Source organism: Mauremys mutica, chromosome 2 (genome assembly GCF_020497125.1).
Source record: "Mauremys mutica isolate MM-2020 ecotype Southern chromosome 2, ASM2049712v1, whole genome shotgun sequence".
NCBI classification, from domain to species: Eukaryota; Metazoa; Chordata; order Testudines; family Geoemydidae; genus Mauremys; species Mauremys mutica.
In genome coordinates, this window is record NC_059073.1 from 295,255,617 (window position 1) to 295,272,490 (window position 16,874).

Below are 16,874 nucleotides of genomic sequence, written 5' to 3' on the forward strand. Positions count from 1 at the left end.
TGACTCCCAGCACGGGGCAGGGGCATCTCCTGAGTCGGGCTCTGCTGCCAAGCCCCTCCGCCCGGCCCGGCTCCCTTGGGTGCCTCGGCCAGTCCCAGTCGCCTGCCTCTGCCCCGCGTGCCCAGCAGCGCCGTGACCCCCGTCTCTGTCCGCAGACCAGTGCTACGGGCCCCTGGGCCTGGCCTCCTTGCCCGCCAGCTGCTTCACAGCCTCCTCCCAGCAGCCGGAGAACCCTGCCCACGCCGGGCGCCTCAACCACGTGCTCCCGGGCTCGGACCTGCAGGGCTGGGGGCCCCGGGCAGAGGTGTACCACGAGCTGCTCTCCAAGCCGCCCTTCCTGCAGGTGGATCTGCTGGAGCCCAGGAACCTCACGGGTAGGGGCCTGGCCTGGCATCGCGGGTGTAAAACCATGGAAAAGAAGCAGTGAGAGAGAAAAAGTCCTCTGGATAAATTCCTGGGGGTTAAGCCCATGAATGGCTGTTAGCCAGGCTGGGTAAGGAATGGTGTCCCTAGCCCCTGTTCATCAGAGGGTGGAGATGGATGGCAGGAGAGAGATCACTGATCACTGCCTGTTAGATTCACTCCCCCTGGGGCACCTGGCATTGGCCACTGTCGGGAGACAGGTGTCCCGGAGTCCCCGGGCGCTGCTCTGGAACTGCTCCCCACCAAGCCAGGCAGGACTCTGGGAGCCTCCTCTCCCTCAGAGCAGCCTGTCTGCAGGGCAAGAAGCTCCCACGGCTTCACCTCCTGGGTCTGACCTTGGAGCATTCAGCATCCTCTGCCCCTCCGTGTGCTTCCCACAGCGAGTCACCCAGGCGGGGTCCTGGGGGGGCCACAGGGTCCTGCCCCCCCACTGCGCAGTCAGACGTGACTCTCAGCCAGCCCGTAACACAGAGGTTTGTGTAGACGACAGGAGCACAGTCCCGGACAGGCCTTGCCGGTACAGACAACAGGACCCCCTTTAGTTAGGTCCATCTGGGGCCCCAGGGAGGCCACAGCCCCATTGGGAAGCCCAAGCCCCGGGGCTCCCCTCCATTTCCCTGCCAGCTTCAAACTGAAACTCCCTCCAGCCTCTCACTCAGCCTCCCCCCGGCTCCTCCCCCAGTCTTTGTCCAGTGTCCTGGGCAGAGGTGTTACCTGGCCCCCATCCCCTCCTGGTTCTCAGGTGACCTGCTCAGCTGTGCTCCCTTCCCCAGTGCAGGCCCCCCAGCTCCCCTGCAGCCATCCCAGGTCAGTGCTCCCCACCCAGCACTCACACAGCGCAGCCAGCACAGCCCCACTGGGTCACAACAGGACACTGGGCTGGACGGATCTTTGGTCTGACCTGTGCTTATGGGGTGAGCACGCTCCAGCCCCCGGCCTTCCCTGGCTTCCGGGGGGCGCAGGAGACCCCCGAGCCCCAGGGCAGTGCTGGGGGAGTGGTGCCAGGCTGCTCGGGGCCCTGCCCTGGCTCTCCACACCCTGGGCTGGGCAGGGACTCCCTGCCACTGCACAGGAGGCTGAGCCATCCGGCAGGCCGGTCCCCGGCTGGCAGCACTGGCTCCTGCTCTCCAGGTGAGTGGGCTGGGAACGTGTGGCGCTGTGCAGCCGGGGTGCCAGGCCCAGCCGGGCTGGCGTCAGACCCACCCCCCCAGAGCCCTGCTGCCAAGGGGCAGCTCTCCGCTCACAGGCTGGTGCTGATTCCTGGGTCTCCCCGCCCCGTACCCCGGAGAGCCCCGTGTCCCTGCAGGGGCCCTGAGCTGTGCTGTGTTCTCCTCCCCCAGGGGTGGTGGTGCAGGGCGCTGGCTCCTCCGACGCCTACGTTACCAGCTTCCACCTGCAGTTCAGCACGGACGGGCTGAGGTGGCACCAATACCGGGAGGTCTCTGCGGACGCCCAGCCGGAGCCCAAGGTACCTCCCTGACCGAGCCCCCCAGCAGCCGTGCGGAGGCGTCCGGGGGAGCTTGGTTTGGGGGCTGTCACAGCTCCACCGGCCCGGGGCTCCCCCGGGGCTCTGCAGCGGTGCCTGGGGGGACCCCGTTAGAGTGTTGCCCCCTTAGGGTCACGCTCCCTCGCTGGCGTAAGCCACGACCCCCCTCCCCCGCCTCCTGGGACCGCACCTCTGAGCTTTCAGCCCCCGCTTCCCGCCAGGAGCCCCCGCAGCGAGCCCAGCGAATCACACCCCGGGAGGCTTGCACCCCGCAGGGAGCAACGACCCGACCTCTGGAGACTCAGGGCTTGGCTACACTCGAAACTCCAAAGCGCCCGCGGCAGCACTCCCGCGGCAGCGCTTTGAAGTGCGAGTGTGGTCGTGGCGCAGCGCTGGGAGAGAGCTGTCCCAGCGCCGCAGGTCCTGCACCTCCCCGAGGGGATCGGCTCCCAGCGCCGCAGGTCCTGCACCTCCCCGAGGGGATCGGCTCCCAGCGCTGGGGCACTATTTACACTGGCGCTTTCCAGCACTGGAAGTTGCTGCGCTCAGGGGGGTGTTTTTTCACCCCCCTGAGCGAGAAAGTTGCAGTGCTGGAAAGCGCCAGTGTAGCCAAGGCCTCAGTGCCTCTCGGCAGCGGTGTAGGAGCAGGAGGGTTATTAGACGTCTGGACGCCGCGGAGACCGTCCGTGGTTAGCACAGCTCCAGCGAGGTGTGTCCAGAGCCCCGGTGGGCTCAGACCCCTCTGTGGAGTCCCCCCAACCCCAGTCCAGGAGTGTGTCTCCAGCCGCCCATGACCCACAGGTCGTCACCCCCCTACTCCTCGGTCTTTGTTCCTCTCCTCCCTGGACAAACAGGGCTGCCCGCTCTCCTCCTGACTCCTCTTTGTTCCCTGGCTTCCTGCAGAGGGCCAGGGTCCCCGTAGCTAGGTAACTGTCACGGAGTGTGGGGGAGTCAGGCCCTGCACCCCTCTTCCTGGACCCACAGTGACTCTCAGCCAGCCAGTAAAGCAGAAGGTTTATTGAACAACAGGAACACAGGATACAGCCCAGCTTGTGTTCAGAGCCAGGACCCCTCAATCTGGCCTTTCTGGGGGGTTCAGGGTGCTTGGATCCCCGCCTAGGATACCCTGAAAACCCACCACCCAGTTCCCCAACCGAAGACTGACTCAACCCTTCCCCTCCGCCCCTTTCCTTTGTCTAGCTCTTGGGCAGAGGTGTCACCTCCCCTCCCCCAGGCCTAGCTCATGTTACAGGCTGAATACCTGCCTCTCACCTAAAATCCTCCCTGCTCTCCCATCCCCCACACAGACAGCCCCTGCTCCACCACAGTAACAAATCGCTGGGCCATTGTCTGGGCCCAGGCCCTGCATGGATCTCGGGATTCTTCTGCAAAGAAAACACTTTCCCCCCTCCTCCCCACCTGCAGCGCACAGGGGAAACTGAGGCACACACAATATGCATACAAAATATTCTGGAGAAATCGCACTTCATTCCAGGGGTGTGCGCCCCTGGGGGGGCATGTGAGGCTGTGGCTGTGTGAGCATTTGGATATGCAGGAACTTCTGTACATGCGTGTGTCTGTGTGTGTGTGCACACGCTTGGGGTGTGCGCATATGTGTGTGTTTTGGGGGGGTGCATAGCATAGAATCATAGGGCTGGAAGGGACCTCGAGAGGTCGTCTAGTCCAGCCCCCTGCACTCACGCAGGACTAAGGACTAAGTATTACCCAGACCGGCCCCGGCGACAGGGGTTTGTCCAACCCGCTCTTAAAAATCCCCAGTGATGGAGACTCCACAACCTCCCTGGGCAATTTATTCCAGTGTTTAACCACCCTGACAGTTGGGAAGTTTTTCCTAATGTCCAACCTAAACCTCCCTTGCTGCAGTTTAAGCCCATTGCTTCTTGTCCTGTCCTCAGAGGTTAAGGAGAACAATTTTTCTCCCTCCTCTTTTTATGTACTTGAAAACTGTTTTCATGTCCCCTCTCAGGCTTCTCTGCTCCAGACCAAACAGACCCAATATTTTCAATCTTCCCTCATAGCTCATGTTTCCTAGAACTTTCATCATTTTTGTTGCTCTTCTTTGGACTTTCTCCACATGTGTGTGCATGTGTTTGGGGTGTGTATGTATGTTTGGGGCATGTGTGTTCGGGGTGTATGTTTGCATGTGTTTGGGGCATGTGTGTGTGCATGTCTTGGGAGGTGTTTGAGGCGTGTGCGTGTCAGAGCATGTGTGTGTGTTGGGAGGTATTTGGGGTGTGTATGTTTGGGGCGTGCATGTGTGTGTGTGTGTTGGGAGGTGTTTGGGGCGTCTGCGTGTGTGTGTTCAGGGTGTGTGTGTGTGTTAGGAGGTGTTCGGGACGTGTGCGTGTGCATGTTCGGGGCATGTGCATGTTTGTGGCGTCCGTGCGGCGTGTGGGGCTGAGGCAGCCGGTCGCTCCCCCTGCAGCTGTTCCTGGGGAACGCCGACGACTCCACGCCGGTGGTGAGGACTTTCCAGCGCATGGTCCGTGCCCGGCACGTCCGCATCCTCCCCCACGACTTCCACCACGGGATCTTCCTGCGCGCGGAGCTGCTGGGCTGCGAAAGAGGTACCGCGCCCTGGCCCCTCCCGGGGGTGCTGTCACGGACTCACTGGTCGTGCCCACTCGTGGCCCTATGCGGTCCATAGGGGGGGCCCCTTTCAGTGCGACAGCCCTTCTCGGGGGGCCGCTCTCTGCCGGGGTCAGGCCCCTCCACCTCTGGAGCCGCACCTCTCTGAGCCTCCAGCAGCCTGGCTCTGCCGGGGCCCCCTCAGGGAGTCCCCTCGCTCTGGACCCCCTGGGCTTCCTCACCCCCAAAGGGGTGGATGCCCCTTGTTCTCTAGCCCGCAGCGACTCTCAGCCAGCGTAACACAAGAGGTTTATTGAGCGTCTGAACCCAGCTCAGGAAACTCTCCGGCCTCAGGCCTGGCTCCCTCAGCCCAGCACATCCCAGTCCCACTGTAGCCAGGGGGGCTCTGCCTGCTCCCCCCTCCAGCCCCGAGCCCCCCCTGCTTCCCAGCTGGGCCTCCGATATCCCCGGCCCCAAGCCCCCTCTCTCCATTGGCTTCTCTCCAGGGAAACAGGGTCGCCTGGGCCCCCTCTCCCCTCTTCTGTCCTCTGGCCCCTCGGGCTGGAATCGGCTGGTCAGGTCACCGGGGTCCTCTCCCCGCAGCCCATTGTCCCCCACTGGCCAGAACCGGCTGCGACTCCTGAGCCGGGTCTCCAGGTCCCCAGGTCCCCAGTCGCTGGGGTCTCCATCCTCCATCCCTCTCCAGTCCTGTGTAACAACAAACTCCCTCTCCCCTCCCTCGTTAAACCAGTAACCCCCGGGGACACTGAGTCCCACCCGCTCTGCATGCAACCCCCTGGAAAACACGGAAAGAACCAAGAACCCCCCCCCCCGCACTCCATCACAGGGGGTCTGGAGAGAGGCAGGGGAAGGGGGGGGGCAGGGGGCAGGTGCGATGAGGGCGCCCCCTGCGGTTGGGGGCTGGTTTCTCAGGGTGGGGGCATCTCCAGGGACTGACCGGGAATTGCCTCATTCCCCCCCCACCCGCTTTTCTCTCCTCCCTGCCCCCCAGTGACCCCTGGGGCACCGACCGCGCCACCGGGCCGGAGGCCCTGCCGGACCGGGGAGTTCCAGTGCCGCAATGGACGCTGTGTCCCCGCTGGGCCGCACGGCACCGTGTGCAACGGGGTCGATGATTGCGGAGACTTCTCGGACGAGCTGCGCTGCGGTGAGCAGGCGGATCCAGCCCGGGGGGCAGGGCGGGGCCGGGGCCAACCCTGCGGGGCTCAGGGGGTGTCCTGGAGTCTCGGCCTGTCCCTCGCTGCCTGGGCAGTGGCTGTGTGGCTGTTCAACAGCTGCCGTGGGCCTCCCCAGAGGGGGCAGCATCTTAGTGCTGGGGGAGCGAGCTTTGCAAACCACCCCTGAGGCAGCTGCAGCTCAGGTCTGGGAGGGTGAGTCCCGTCCGATCAGCCGCTGCCTCCCAGCCCAGAGGGGGCTGCCTATCCATGGTGGCAGAGCAAAGCCCACAGACCAGGGGCTCGGAGCTGCAGCCACATGCTGGAGTGGGAGGGCCCGGGGTAGGGCTGCCAGACACAGGAAATGTCCCCCTGGGCCTTGGCCTGGAGCCTGAGAAAGGCTGAGCCGGGCCGGCTTGTGCAGCCTCTGCTCCCATGCCTGCCCGGAGAGCTCCCTCCTCCCAGCATTGCTCGGCCGCTTACCAGCCCCGGCTCTGTGCCCCCTCGCAGGGACAGCCCCGTCCGTGGGGCCCTCCGCCCCCTGGCGCTGCCCCCTCTCCCACTTCCACTGCGCACTGTCTGACGGCTGCATCGACGCCTCCCGGCGGTGTGACGGCGTCAGCGACTGTCCGGACGGCACCGACGAGGCCGGCTGCGGCGCCCTGCGCGGGAGCACGGTGCCCCCTGCCGGCACAGCCAGGTACCGCGTGGGGCAGAGGTGGGGGTTTGCCTGGGCCCTGTGAGGAGGCCTGTCAGAGACAGGGATGTGTCACAGAGACAGCCGGCGGGTGTACAGCGAGGGGAGCGGGGCAAGTCCAGTCGGCCCATCCTGGGGTCAGCGTGGGAGCGAACCCTGCTGCCTGCCCCCAGGCCTGGGCCTGGGCCTGAGCCGTGGGGCCCAGCCCTGCCGCTGGGAGGAGATTCCCCAGCTAGGTCCATCCCAGTACCCCACTGTCACGGGGTCCCTTGGCGGTGCTAAACTGCTCAGGGTAGCTAAGACCAAAGCAGACTGTGAAGAACTTCAGAAAGATCTCACAAAACTAAGTGATTGGGCAACAAAATGGCAAATGGAATGTAATGTGGATAAATGTAAAGTAATGCACATTGGAAAAAATAACCCCAACTATACATACAACATGATGGGGGCTAATTTAGCTACAACCAGTCAGGAAAAAGATCTTGGCGTCATCGTGGATAGTTCTCTGAAGATGTCCACGCAGTGTGCAGAGGTGGTCAAAAAAGCAAACAGGATGTTAGGAATCATTAAAAAGGGATAGAGAATAAGACGGAGAATATCTTATTGCCCTTATATAAATCCATGGTACGCCCACATCTCGAATACTGTGTACAGATGTGGTCTCCTCACCTCAAAAGAGAGATACTGGCACTAGAAAAGGTTCAGAGAAGGGCAACTAAACTGATTAGGGGTCTGGAGAGGGTCCCATATGAGGAAAGATTAAAGAGGCTAGGACTCTTCAGCTTGGAAAAGAGGAGACTAAGGGGGGATATGATAGAGGTCTATAAAATCATGAGTGATGTTGAGAAAGTGGATAAGGAAAAGTTATTTACTTATTCCCATAATACAAGAACTAGGGGTCACCAAATGAAATTAATAGGCAGCAGGTTTAAAACAAATCAAAGGAAGTTCTTCTTCACGCAGCGCACAGTCAACTTGTGGAACTCCTTACCTGAGGAGGTTGTGAAGGCTAGGACTATAACAGTGTTTAAAAGAGAACTGGATAAATTCATGGAGGTTAAGTCCATAAATGGCTATTAGCCAGGATGGGTAAGAATGGTGTCCCTAGCCTCTGTTCGTCAGAGGATGGAGATGGATGGCAGGAGAGAGATCACTTGATCATTGCCTGTTAGGTTCACTCCCTCTGGGGCACCTGGCATTGGCCACTGTCAGGATACAGGATGCTGGGCTGGATGGACCTTTGGTCTGACCCAGTAGGGCCGTTCTTATGATGCTCTGGAACTGCTCCCTATGAAGCCAGGCAGGACTCTGGGGAAATCTCCGCTCTGGGAGCAGCCTGTCTGCAGGGCAAGAAGCTCCCACGGCTTCACCTCCTGGGTCTCTCCTTGGAGCATTCAGCATCCTCTGCCCCTCCGTGCGCTTCCCACAGCGAGTCCGCCCAGGCGGGGTCCTGGGGGGGCCACAGGGTCCTGCCCCCCCCACTGCGCAGTCAGACGTGACTCTCAGCCAGCCGGGGACACAGAGGTTTATTCGATGACAGGAACAGGGTCTAAAACAGAGCTTGTAGGTACAGTGAACCGGACCCCTCAGCTGGGTCCATTCTGGGGGCAGTGAGCCAGACCCCCCGTCTGCCCTCACTCCTCGTCCCCAGCCAGCTCCAGACTGACACCACCTCCCGCCCCTCCCCTCTGGGCTTTGTCCTTTTCCGGGCCCGGAGGTCACCTGATCTCTCTGTCTCCCACACCTTTAGCATCCCCTTACAGGGGGGAAGGGCCCCAGCCATTAGTTGCCAGGAGACAGAGTGCCGGCCATTTATGTGCACTGACCCACCTCCTAGAGACTTAAGAACTGCATAGGGGAAACTGAGGCACCCACACAGTATTTCAGAGGAAACATTAAGAACAGTCCCACTTCGTCCCACCCACCCAGGGACCAGCCCCCCAGTTCCAGCCCCCGTGACCTACCATTCCCCAGGCCCCGCTGGCCAGCAGGGGCGTGTTGCCCTGTGCACCCCTGGCTCTGCGGGGCTCTCCCCCTCCTGGGAGCCATGCCCTGAATCACTCCCCAGCATGGCAGAGCTGAGCGGGCAGGCCTGGGCCGGGGGTTCCCCCAGGCCGGTGGAGAGGGGCTGCTCCATGCCCTGGGACTGGAGCCCCTGGGAGGCAGCTTTCTGGGGGGGCACCATTAATTCACCCCTTTGCTCTGGTTCTCTCAGCAGCTGGGCCCCCAGGCAGACCTCGTCACCCACCAAAGAGGTGAGAGAGCCTGCAGCGGGGGAGGGGAGGGGAGCCTCCCAGCTGCCCTGTCAGTGTGTTAATTGCCTGTCCCCACGTCCCTCCCCCCCGCCCTGCCTGGCTGGACTGCCATGGGGCGGGGACACCCTCTGTGGGGAGGGGAGGGGCTGGCTGCAGGGGTGGGGGAGGGGGAAATGAGTGGCTGGAGGGGGTGGGAAGGGGAGCGGCTGGCTGCAGGGGTGGGGGAGGGGGAAATGAGTGGCTGGAGGGGGTGGGGAGGGGAGGGGCTGGCTGCAGGGGAGGGGGAGGCGTGGGGGTGGCTGTCGATGGGGGAGGGTCCCGATCTCTCAGGGCCCAGGGGTGCGGGTGGGTCACAGATGGTACCTGACTGGGGGAGAGGCGGGCGGGCGGGGGGCCGGAGTGGCCGGTGGCAGGAGGGGTAACGGCTCTTTCCCCGGTGCAGGTATCTAACGGCACAGAGGACTGGCTGTTCCCTGGAGACGTCCTCCCCACCCCCACAGGTACTGCCCATTGGGGGCCCTCCCGGGGATCCCCGCTGCAGGGGAGGGGACACAGGGGTGCGGGGGGAGCACGGCTGCTCTGAGCTGCCCCATCTCCCTGCAGGTCCCTGCAGCGAGCCGCTGGGCCTGGCCGACGGCAGGATCCGCTACCAGCAGCTGAGCGCCTCCTCCCACCGGGACAGCAACCCCCCGGACGCCGGGCGCCTCCACACGGTGCCCAACATGTGAGCAGCCCCCTGCGGCGTGACCAGCCCCTCCGGCCATGGGACGGGGGCGGGAACGGGGGAAGGGCCCCTCCAGCCATGGGACGGGGGCGGGAACGGGGGCAGGAATGGGGGCAGGGCCCCTTCGGCCAGGGCACGGGGGCGGGAACGGGAGCAGGGCCCCTTCGGCCAGGGCATGGGGGCGGGAACGGGGGAAGGGCCCCTTCGGCTAGGGCATGGGGGTGGGAACAGGGGCAGGGCCCCTTCGGACAGGGCATGGGGGTGGGAACGGGGGGAGGGCCCCTCCAGCCAGGGCATGGGGGCGGGAACGGGGGCAGGGCCCCTCCAGCCAGGGCATGGGGGCGGGAACGGGGGGAGGGCCCCTCCGGCCAGGGCACGGGGGTGGGAACGGGGGGAGGGCCCCTCCGGCCAGGGCACGGGGGTGGGAACAGGGGAAGGGCCCCTCCGGCCAGGGCACGGGGGTGGGAACAGGGGGAGGGCCCCTCCGGCCAGGGTATGGGGGTGGGAACGGGGGAAGGGCCCCTCCGGGCGGGGCATGGGGGTGGGAACGGGGGGAGGGCCCCTCTGGCCAGCGGACACAGGTCCCCCCCCACCCCGTGGCTGGAAGGAGATGGGCACGGTCAGGCTGGCGGGGGGGGAACTGACCCTGGGACGTGGTGGATTCTCTGCCCCCGGCGTCGGCGCTGGCCGTGTTTGGAAAGGCTCTACCCAGCCGGCGCCTGGACCAGCGGCAGGGGTTAGCTGCGGGCTCCGCGCCGATCCCAGCGGTCAGTCTCAGGCGACGTCCGTGGTGCGAGCGAGGGCTGGGGTTCCCGCTCGCCCAGCCATGCTCACGCCAGCCTGTGCCAGCCGGTGCCCGCCGGAACAGCCGTGCGAATTCATCCCACCGCTCTCAGCTCGACCCGGCTCCGCCAGGGCCCCCAGCCACCCCCGGCCCGGCGAGCGCGGACTCAGCCCCGGGCTCGGAGCGTAGCCGTAGAGCTAGCTGGGAATGGACGCGGGGGCTCAGCCCTGGGAGGGGGTTCTCTGCCTGTGGAGTGGGGCTGGGATCAGTGGGTTGGGGTCTGTCCCCGCAGCGTCTCAGGCGAGGGGCCGGAGGGCGGCCGAGGTCCCTGTGTGCCGTGCAGGGTGCTCTGAGTCATGTGCTGCGACCAGCCCCCTTTCCCGCTGGCGGGAGGGGAGCGGGTGCCCTGGGGGGGGGGGGTCATGCCCCATGGCAGCTGTGGAGCCCCCTGAGGGATGGAGCCGTCAGGTGGCAGGGCCCTGGCGTCGATCGATCTTGGTGGGCGACTCCCCACCCCAGGGTGACAGGGCCTGTGCGGCTCTCGCCCTCTCGGTCAGGGCTGCCCCATCGTTACCCCTCTGCCCCTCCCAGACCGAACATCGAGCCGGGCTGGAGCCCCCTGGAGACCGACCGCAGCCCCTACTTCCAGGTGGACTTTCTGCGGCCCACCTTCGTCAGCGCGCTGGTCACGCAGGGCGGCCCGACGGCCGGGGGCTACATCACCAGGTACCGCCTGCAGTACAGCCACGACGGTGTGCGCTACCGCAACTACACGGGGACAGCGCCTGGCACCGCACCCCCCCAGCCGGCTCAGGTACCCGCCCGCGCCCGTCCCCCCCCAGGCCGCTGGGCCGTGTGCATGGCACGAGCTCTGCACCGTGCCCTCGTCTCCGGAGCCCAGCGTGCCGTGCTCACCCGGTACCGCGGGTGCCCTGGTGCGGCCCACGAGCTCTGCACCGTGCCCTCGTCTCCAGAGCCCAGCGTGCCGTGCTCACCCGGTACCGCGGGCACCCCGGTGCGGCCCACGAGCTCTGCACCGTGCCCTCGTCTCCGGAGCCCAGCGTGCCGTGCTCACCCGGTACCGCGGGTGCCCCGGTGCGGCCCACGAGCTCTGCACCGTGCCCTCGTCTCCAGAGCCCAGCGTGCCGTGCTCACCCGGTACTGCGGGCGCCCCGGTGTGGCCCGGTGCGGCCCACGAGCTCTGCACCGTGCCCTCGTCTCCGGAGCCCAGCGTGCCGTGCTCGCCCGGTACCGCGGGCGCCCTGCCCAGTCAGTGCACGGGCCCTTCGGGGCGGATTCAGGGTCTCTCCGGCCAGGCTGCTCCTGGCACTGCATGCTGGGACCCGTCGTCTCCAGGGGCTGCTCTTTCATGCCACAGAGGTGCCACCCTCAGGGGCCTGGCAAGTCACCAGCGTGGCCCTCGGCTGAAGCCGGAGATCTGGGTGCAGCCCAGACCCAGACCCCCCCTCGGTCATCCCCCGAGCCTGCCCCCTCCCCTCCCACGCCGGCTGGCAGTGGGGACAGAGCCTCTCCCCTCCCTGCCCTCCGGCCCCGGGCTGACCGCTCCCTCCACCCCCCTCGGCCAGGTACTGGAGGGCAACTTCGACAGCCACACGCCAGTGCAGCGGGAGCTGCGCCCCCTGATCCTGGCCCGCTCCCTGCGGCTGGTGCCTGTGGCGTATCACCGGAGCATCCACCTGCGCATGGAGGTGCTGGGCTGCCCCTGGAGTGAGTGCTGCTCCCGCCGAGATGGGGGGGGGGGGGGCTGGGACCCTGCGGGGCTGGGACAGGGAGGGGGGGGCCTGTGACCCCGCAGGGCTGGGACAGGGAGCATGCGAGGGGGCCTGTGACCTTGTGGGGCTGGGAGAGGGAGTGTGTGGGGGGCAGTGACCCCACAGGGCTGGGAGAGGGAGCGTGGGGGGGGGGCTGTGACCCTGCGGGGCTGGGACAGGGAGCGGGGGGGCAAACGGGGGCTGGGCCCCTGGCACCCCCTGGCCACTGCTCTAGCCCCTCGCCCTGGGCCACTCGCCCCCCCCTCCGGAGCACCTTTCTCTGGCTCCTGCACAGGCTGGCGCCCCCGCCCTATGCTCTGGGCTCCGGCCCCTGTGGGCGCCCTGCAGTCCCTGCCAGGGGAGGGGTGGGTAGCGCCAGGCCTCGGCCTTGCCCTCCCCCGTCGGGCATCGGAGCCGGCAGCCCGGCTCCACTGGGCCCAGCCCTGCACTGAGTATGTTTGGGGCTGAGCTGAGCCTCACCTGCTCAGGGCCCCTCCCTGCGTCTGCCCAGCCCCGACCGGTGCCAGGCCGCAGGGCAGAGTCCTGGGCACCGGGGAGCAAAAGGCCCCGTGATCGCCTGGCCCGTCGCTGCCAATGGCCTGAGCCGCTGGAGCCGGGCCTGGGGCAGGGGGCGAGCACCCGGGGTCAGTCAGGCACCGCAGGGAGGAGCGGCGAGGCCCTGAGCCAGGGACGGTTTGGCCGAGTCCCCAGGGAAACATCCCGTCACTCGGGGAATCCTTGCCGGGAGCCGGAGAGCCAGGAGCAGGGAGAGCCAGAGCTGCCCTGGCGGCTGGGCATGGGCGGGCGAGGGGCCTAGCCGGGAGCCGGGGAGCCAGAGCTGCCCTGGCGGCTGGGCATGGGCGGGCGAGGGGCCTCTGCTCACGTGGGTGTGGGTGACTCAGACCCATCGCCCAGCTCCGTCGCCCGTTCCCAGGCACGGCCCCGCTAGCCATTCCCTGGCCCCGGGGACCTGCAGGCACTTGTCCCCCCGCCCTATGGAGGTTTCTCTGAGCCCTTTCCGTCTCCCCAGCCCCCCCAGTGTCTCCTGCCCTCCCCTGAGCCCCGTTTCCCAGCACGGGCAGCTGCGGGCGCCTCTCCCACACGGCCAGGCCCTGGGCACGGCAGGTGGGGCCCGGAGCTGTCCAGCCTCTGCCCCGGGGAGCCCGGCGTGCACGGCTCTGCCTGGGGTGGGGGTCACCGGGGCGTGCTGCTGCTGGGGGAGGGCGGGAGCCTTGGGGCACTGTGTGAGGCCCCCCGCGGCCCTCTGTGATGGCAGGGCCGGCTGCAGGGCCTTCCTGGGCGAGCGGGGCTGTGCTAGGTGTGTGTGGGGGGGCAAGACGGGGAGAGTTAGGGGGCAGGACAGGAGATCTAGGGGGTGGGGGGGGCGAGGAGCAGCTCAGCCAGCACCATGGCCCTCCCGCTGATCGGTTCCTTTTCCCGCTCCCCCAGGTGCTGCGCCACTGGGGACCAGCCCCACCTCCGAGCAGCCCCTGCTCCCCACGGCGACTCTGGCCCCAGGATCCAGGGTTCCCAGCACAGTCAATGAGAGCAGCGAGGCCAAACCCACGGGCCAGCCAGTGAAGCCGCCGGGCACCACAGCAGCAGGTGAGACTGGGCCGGGAGCAGGGCAGAGACGTGGCACCAGGCGCTGGGTCCCCCCCCCATTAGAGAGCAGGAGTGTCCTAGGCACTGGGGACGGCAGCAGCCCCACAGCCCCCAAACCAGCCCTGCGCCCTGCTGCCCCAGCGGGTGCTGCAAATCTCCGATCAAATCCCAAAGCAGATCTCAGATAAAACAGGCTGGTCCCAGGGTTCGGAGACATTTTCCAGCAGCCTCCTGGCCTGAGAGAATAAGCTTAGTCTCCTGTCTCCCAACCAGCCTGGCAATTAGCCCAGGGTAATTTACCCGTTAACAGCTCAGATACAGGTCACCACAACCTTCAGAGAGACACACAGACACTGATCCTATTGCCCTCAAGTATCTTCCTAAATGTTAATCTTCCTTGTTTGATCTTTGAATCAAAGCTCTGGCGATAGACAAGCTCACATCCCAGGCCCTGAGCAAACACCTCCCCTCTGCCTCTACCAAAGCGGCTGCAGTTCACAGCTCTGGGCCTTTAGTATCTTCCTAACCAGCCTCTAAAGCTGGGCCCTGGGTCAGGGCCGCTGGGAGTTAATTAACCCTTTCTGCCCTGTCACCTTCCAGTGAGAGTATAAACATTTTATTAAGATGATGTTTTAAAATAAAGTGACGGCTAAATTACACTGCTACCGTCACACGTGTGGGGCTGTGGGGTGGCTGGGCAAATGCAGGCGGGGCTGGGGCTGGGGGGAGACAGGCGGGGCTGGGCAAAGACAGGGGAAGCCGGGGGGGGGGGGGAGGCTGGGCGAAGACAGGCGGGGCCCGGGGAGACAGGCAGGGCTGGGGGAGGCAGGCGGGGCCGGGGGGAGGCTGGGGGGGCAGACAGGCGGGGCTGGGGAGAGGCTGGGGGCAGACAGGCGGGGCCGGGGGGAGGCGGGGGGGGGAGACAGGCGGGGCCGGGGGGAGGCTGGGGGCAGACAGGCGGGGCCGGAGGGAGGCTGGGGGCAGACAGGCGGGGCCGGGGGGAGGCTGGGGGCAGACAGGCGGGGCCGGGGGGAGGCTGGGGGCAGACAGGCGGGGCCGGGGGGAGGCTGGGGGCAGACAGGCGGGGCCGGGGGGAGGCTGGGGGCAGACAGGCGGGGCCGGGGGGAGGCTGGGGCGGGAGACAGGCGGGGCCGGGGGGAGGCTGGGGGGGGAGACAGGCGGGGCCGGAGGGAGGCTGGGGACGGGAGACAGGCGGGGCCAGAGGGAGGCTGGGGGCGGGAGACAGGCAGGGCCGGGGGGAGGCTGGGGGCAGACAGGCAGGGCCGGGGGGAGGCTGGGGGGGGAGACAGGCAGGGCCGGGGGGGGAGACAGGCGGGGCCGGGGGGAGGCTTGGGGCAGACAGGCGGGGCCAGGGGGAGGCTGGGGTCAGACAGGCGGGGCCGGGGGGAGGCTGGGGGGGGAGACAGGCGGGGCTGGGGGGAGGCTGGGGCCAGACAGGCGGGGACAGGGGGAGGCTGGGGGCAGACAGGTGGGGCCGCGGGGAGGCCGGGGGGGGGCAGACAGGCGGGGCCGGGGGGAGGCTGGGGGCAGACAGGCGGGGCCGGGGGGAGGCTGGGGGCAGACAGGCGGGGCCGGAGGGAGGCTGGGGGCAGACAGGCGGGGCCGCGGGGAGGCTGGGGGCAGAGACAGGCGGGGCCGGGGGGGGGCAGACAGGAGGGGCCGGGGGGAGGCTGGGGGCAGACAGGCGGGGCCGGGGGGGGGCAGACAGGCGGGGCCGGGGGGAGGCTGGGGGCAGACAGGCGGGGCCGGGGGGAGGCCGGGTGACTGGCCTGGCCCGTCACTGACGCGTTTTCTCTCTGGCTCACCCAGGGAAGGAGCCGGGCGCCACACGGACGCTGGGGACGACAGGGCCTGCTGGGGACACGCGCAGCCCCGGAGCAGCTGGCACCGAGGTGCCCCACCTGAGCACAGCTCGGCCGTGGTGGGGCACGGGGACCCCTGGCCTGGAGGAGGAATCCAGGCGCTCCGGAGCTCCCGGCATGGCAAGCCCAGAGCCCGGGCGCCCGGGGGAGACGCCCACCGCCTGGTCCCCAGGGACTCCTGGGCTCTTCTGGGCAGGGACAACCTCTCCGGGGACCCCCCGCCTGCTGGGCCCCACCCTGCCGGGCATGGCAGCCGTGACTGTGTCGGCAGCAGGTCCCGGGCCCGGCCCCACGGGGCTGCCAGGGCTGCACACCGGCCCCTCCCAGCCTGGCAGGCCTGGGCTGGCCACCACTCTGGCTGGTAAGCGGGGGGCAGCTGGGGGAGGGCAGGGCCGTGGAGCTCGCAGGCTGAGCCGGGGTGGGCGTGGGGTGACCCCCAAGGAGAACCCAGCCGCTGCAGGGAGCAGAGCTGCTGAGCCCCATGGGGGAGCTGCCCTGCGACACCCTGCCCATCATTGCAGCTCCTGGGCTCTGTAAGGTGGGCGTTACCCACGTGCCCCGGCCGCTCCGAGTTCCCCTGGACCCCGCAGACAGTCTGTGCCCTCCAGGGGAGCAGGCCTCGACCTGCCGGGATCCAGCCCCCCGCAGTCACGCGTGAGGGGCTGCTGGGGGCAGGCAAGCTCTGTGCTGGGTGCCCCCCGGGGGGTCAGTGCCAGCCCCCCAGCCCGTGTGTTCTTCCGGCAGGGCTGCCCTTCCCCCGGCTCCTCTGCACCCAGGGCCAGTTTGCCTGCGAGGTGCTGGGCTGCGTGGAGGCCGCCTTGGTGTGCGACGGGCAGGAGGACTGCCTGGACGGGTCGGACGAGTGGCACTGCGGTGAGTGGGGAGAGGGATGAGGCCAGACCCACGGCTCAGCCGCAGGGGCCCTGCCCTGCCTGGAACCTGCAGCCTGGGGGTCCCCTTGCAGCCACCCTGCAGTGGAGCTGGACACCCTGCATTTAGCCTGGGGGCTTGCGAGGCGTCAGATCCTCCCAGCACCCTCCCCCCGTCACAGACCCACAGGAGGGGGCCAGGGCCCCAGCTTTGGAACGGTCTCTGGGAGGCCCCTCAGTGTGCCAGACCCTGGCTCCTGCTCTCCCCCCCCCAGCCCCCCTCCTCCAGGCCCCTCCTCCGCTCTGTTCCCCAGCTGGTGGGGGCGGGGGTCATCCAGGATCGTTAGTTGCTAGGTACCAAATGTCCCAGTGATTGGCTTTGCCATTGTCTTCAGGGGCCCCCCACCGCAGAGAGCCAGGTGTGAGCCACATCTGCTTCCTGGGCCTCTGGGAAGAGCTACCAGCCCTTTCCCGCCACCTGGGGGAAACTGAGGCACCCACCATGTTCATACAAACATGACAGAAAATTCCCACTCCGCCACCCCCAGGGCTGGGGCCGGGCTGGGCACAGAGGGCAGGAGGGAGCCCCCGTTCAGCCCGTGGCTGCTGGCC

At 67.2% G+C, this 16,874-nt stretch overlaps 1 protein-coding gene across 1 annotated transcript in view; it reads left to right on the forward strand.

Moving 5' to 3' along the window:
• The window catches only part of LOC123363313 (SCO-spondin-like), a 153,155-nt gene that overhangs the window by 61,388 nt on the left and 74,893 nt on the right, over window positions 1-16,874 (forward strand). Inside the window, exons 41-53 of the mRNA XM_045004174.1 lie at window positions 156-374; window positions 1,764-1,891; window positions 4,356-4,497; window positions 5,511-5,666; window positions 6,184-6,373; window positions 8,586-8,625; window positions 9,068-9,125; window positions 9,229-9,349; window positions 10,725-10,947; window positions 11,720-11,861; window positions 13,355-13,510; window positions 15,341-15,754; window positions 16,138-16,266. Coding sequence (XP_044860109.1) covers window positions 156-374; window positions 1,764-1,891; window positions 4,356-4,497; window positions 5,511-5,666; window positions 6,184-6,373; window positions 8,586-8,625; window positions 9,068-9,125; window positions 9,229-9,349; window positions 10,725-10,947; window positions 11,720-11,861; window positions 13,355-13,510; window positions 15,341-15,754; window positions 16,138-16,266 — 2,118 coding nt within the window. The remainder of the gene's footprint in view (window positions 1-155; window positions 375-1,763; window positions 1,892-4,355; window positions 4,498-5,510; window positions 5,667-6,183; window positions 6,374-8,585; window positions 8,626-9,067; window positions 9,126-9,228; window positions 9,350-10,724; window positions 10,948-11,719; window positions 11,862-13,354; window positions 13,511-15,340; window positions 15,755-16,137; window positions 16,267-16,874) is intronic.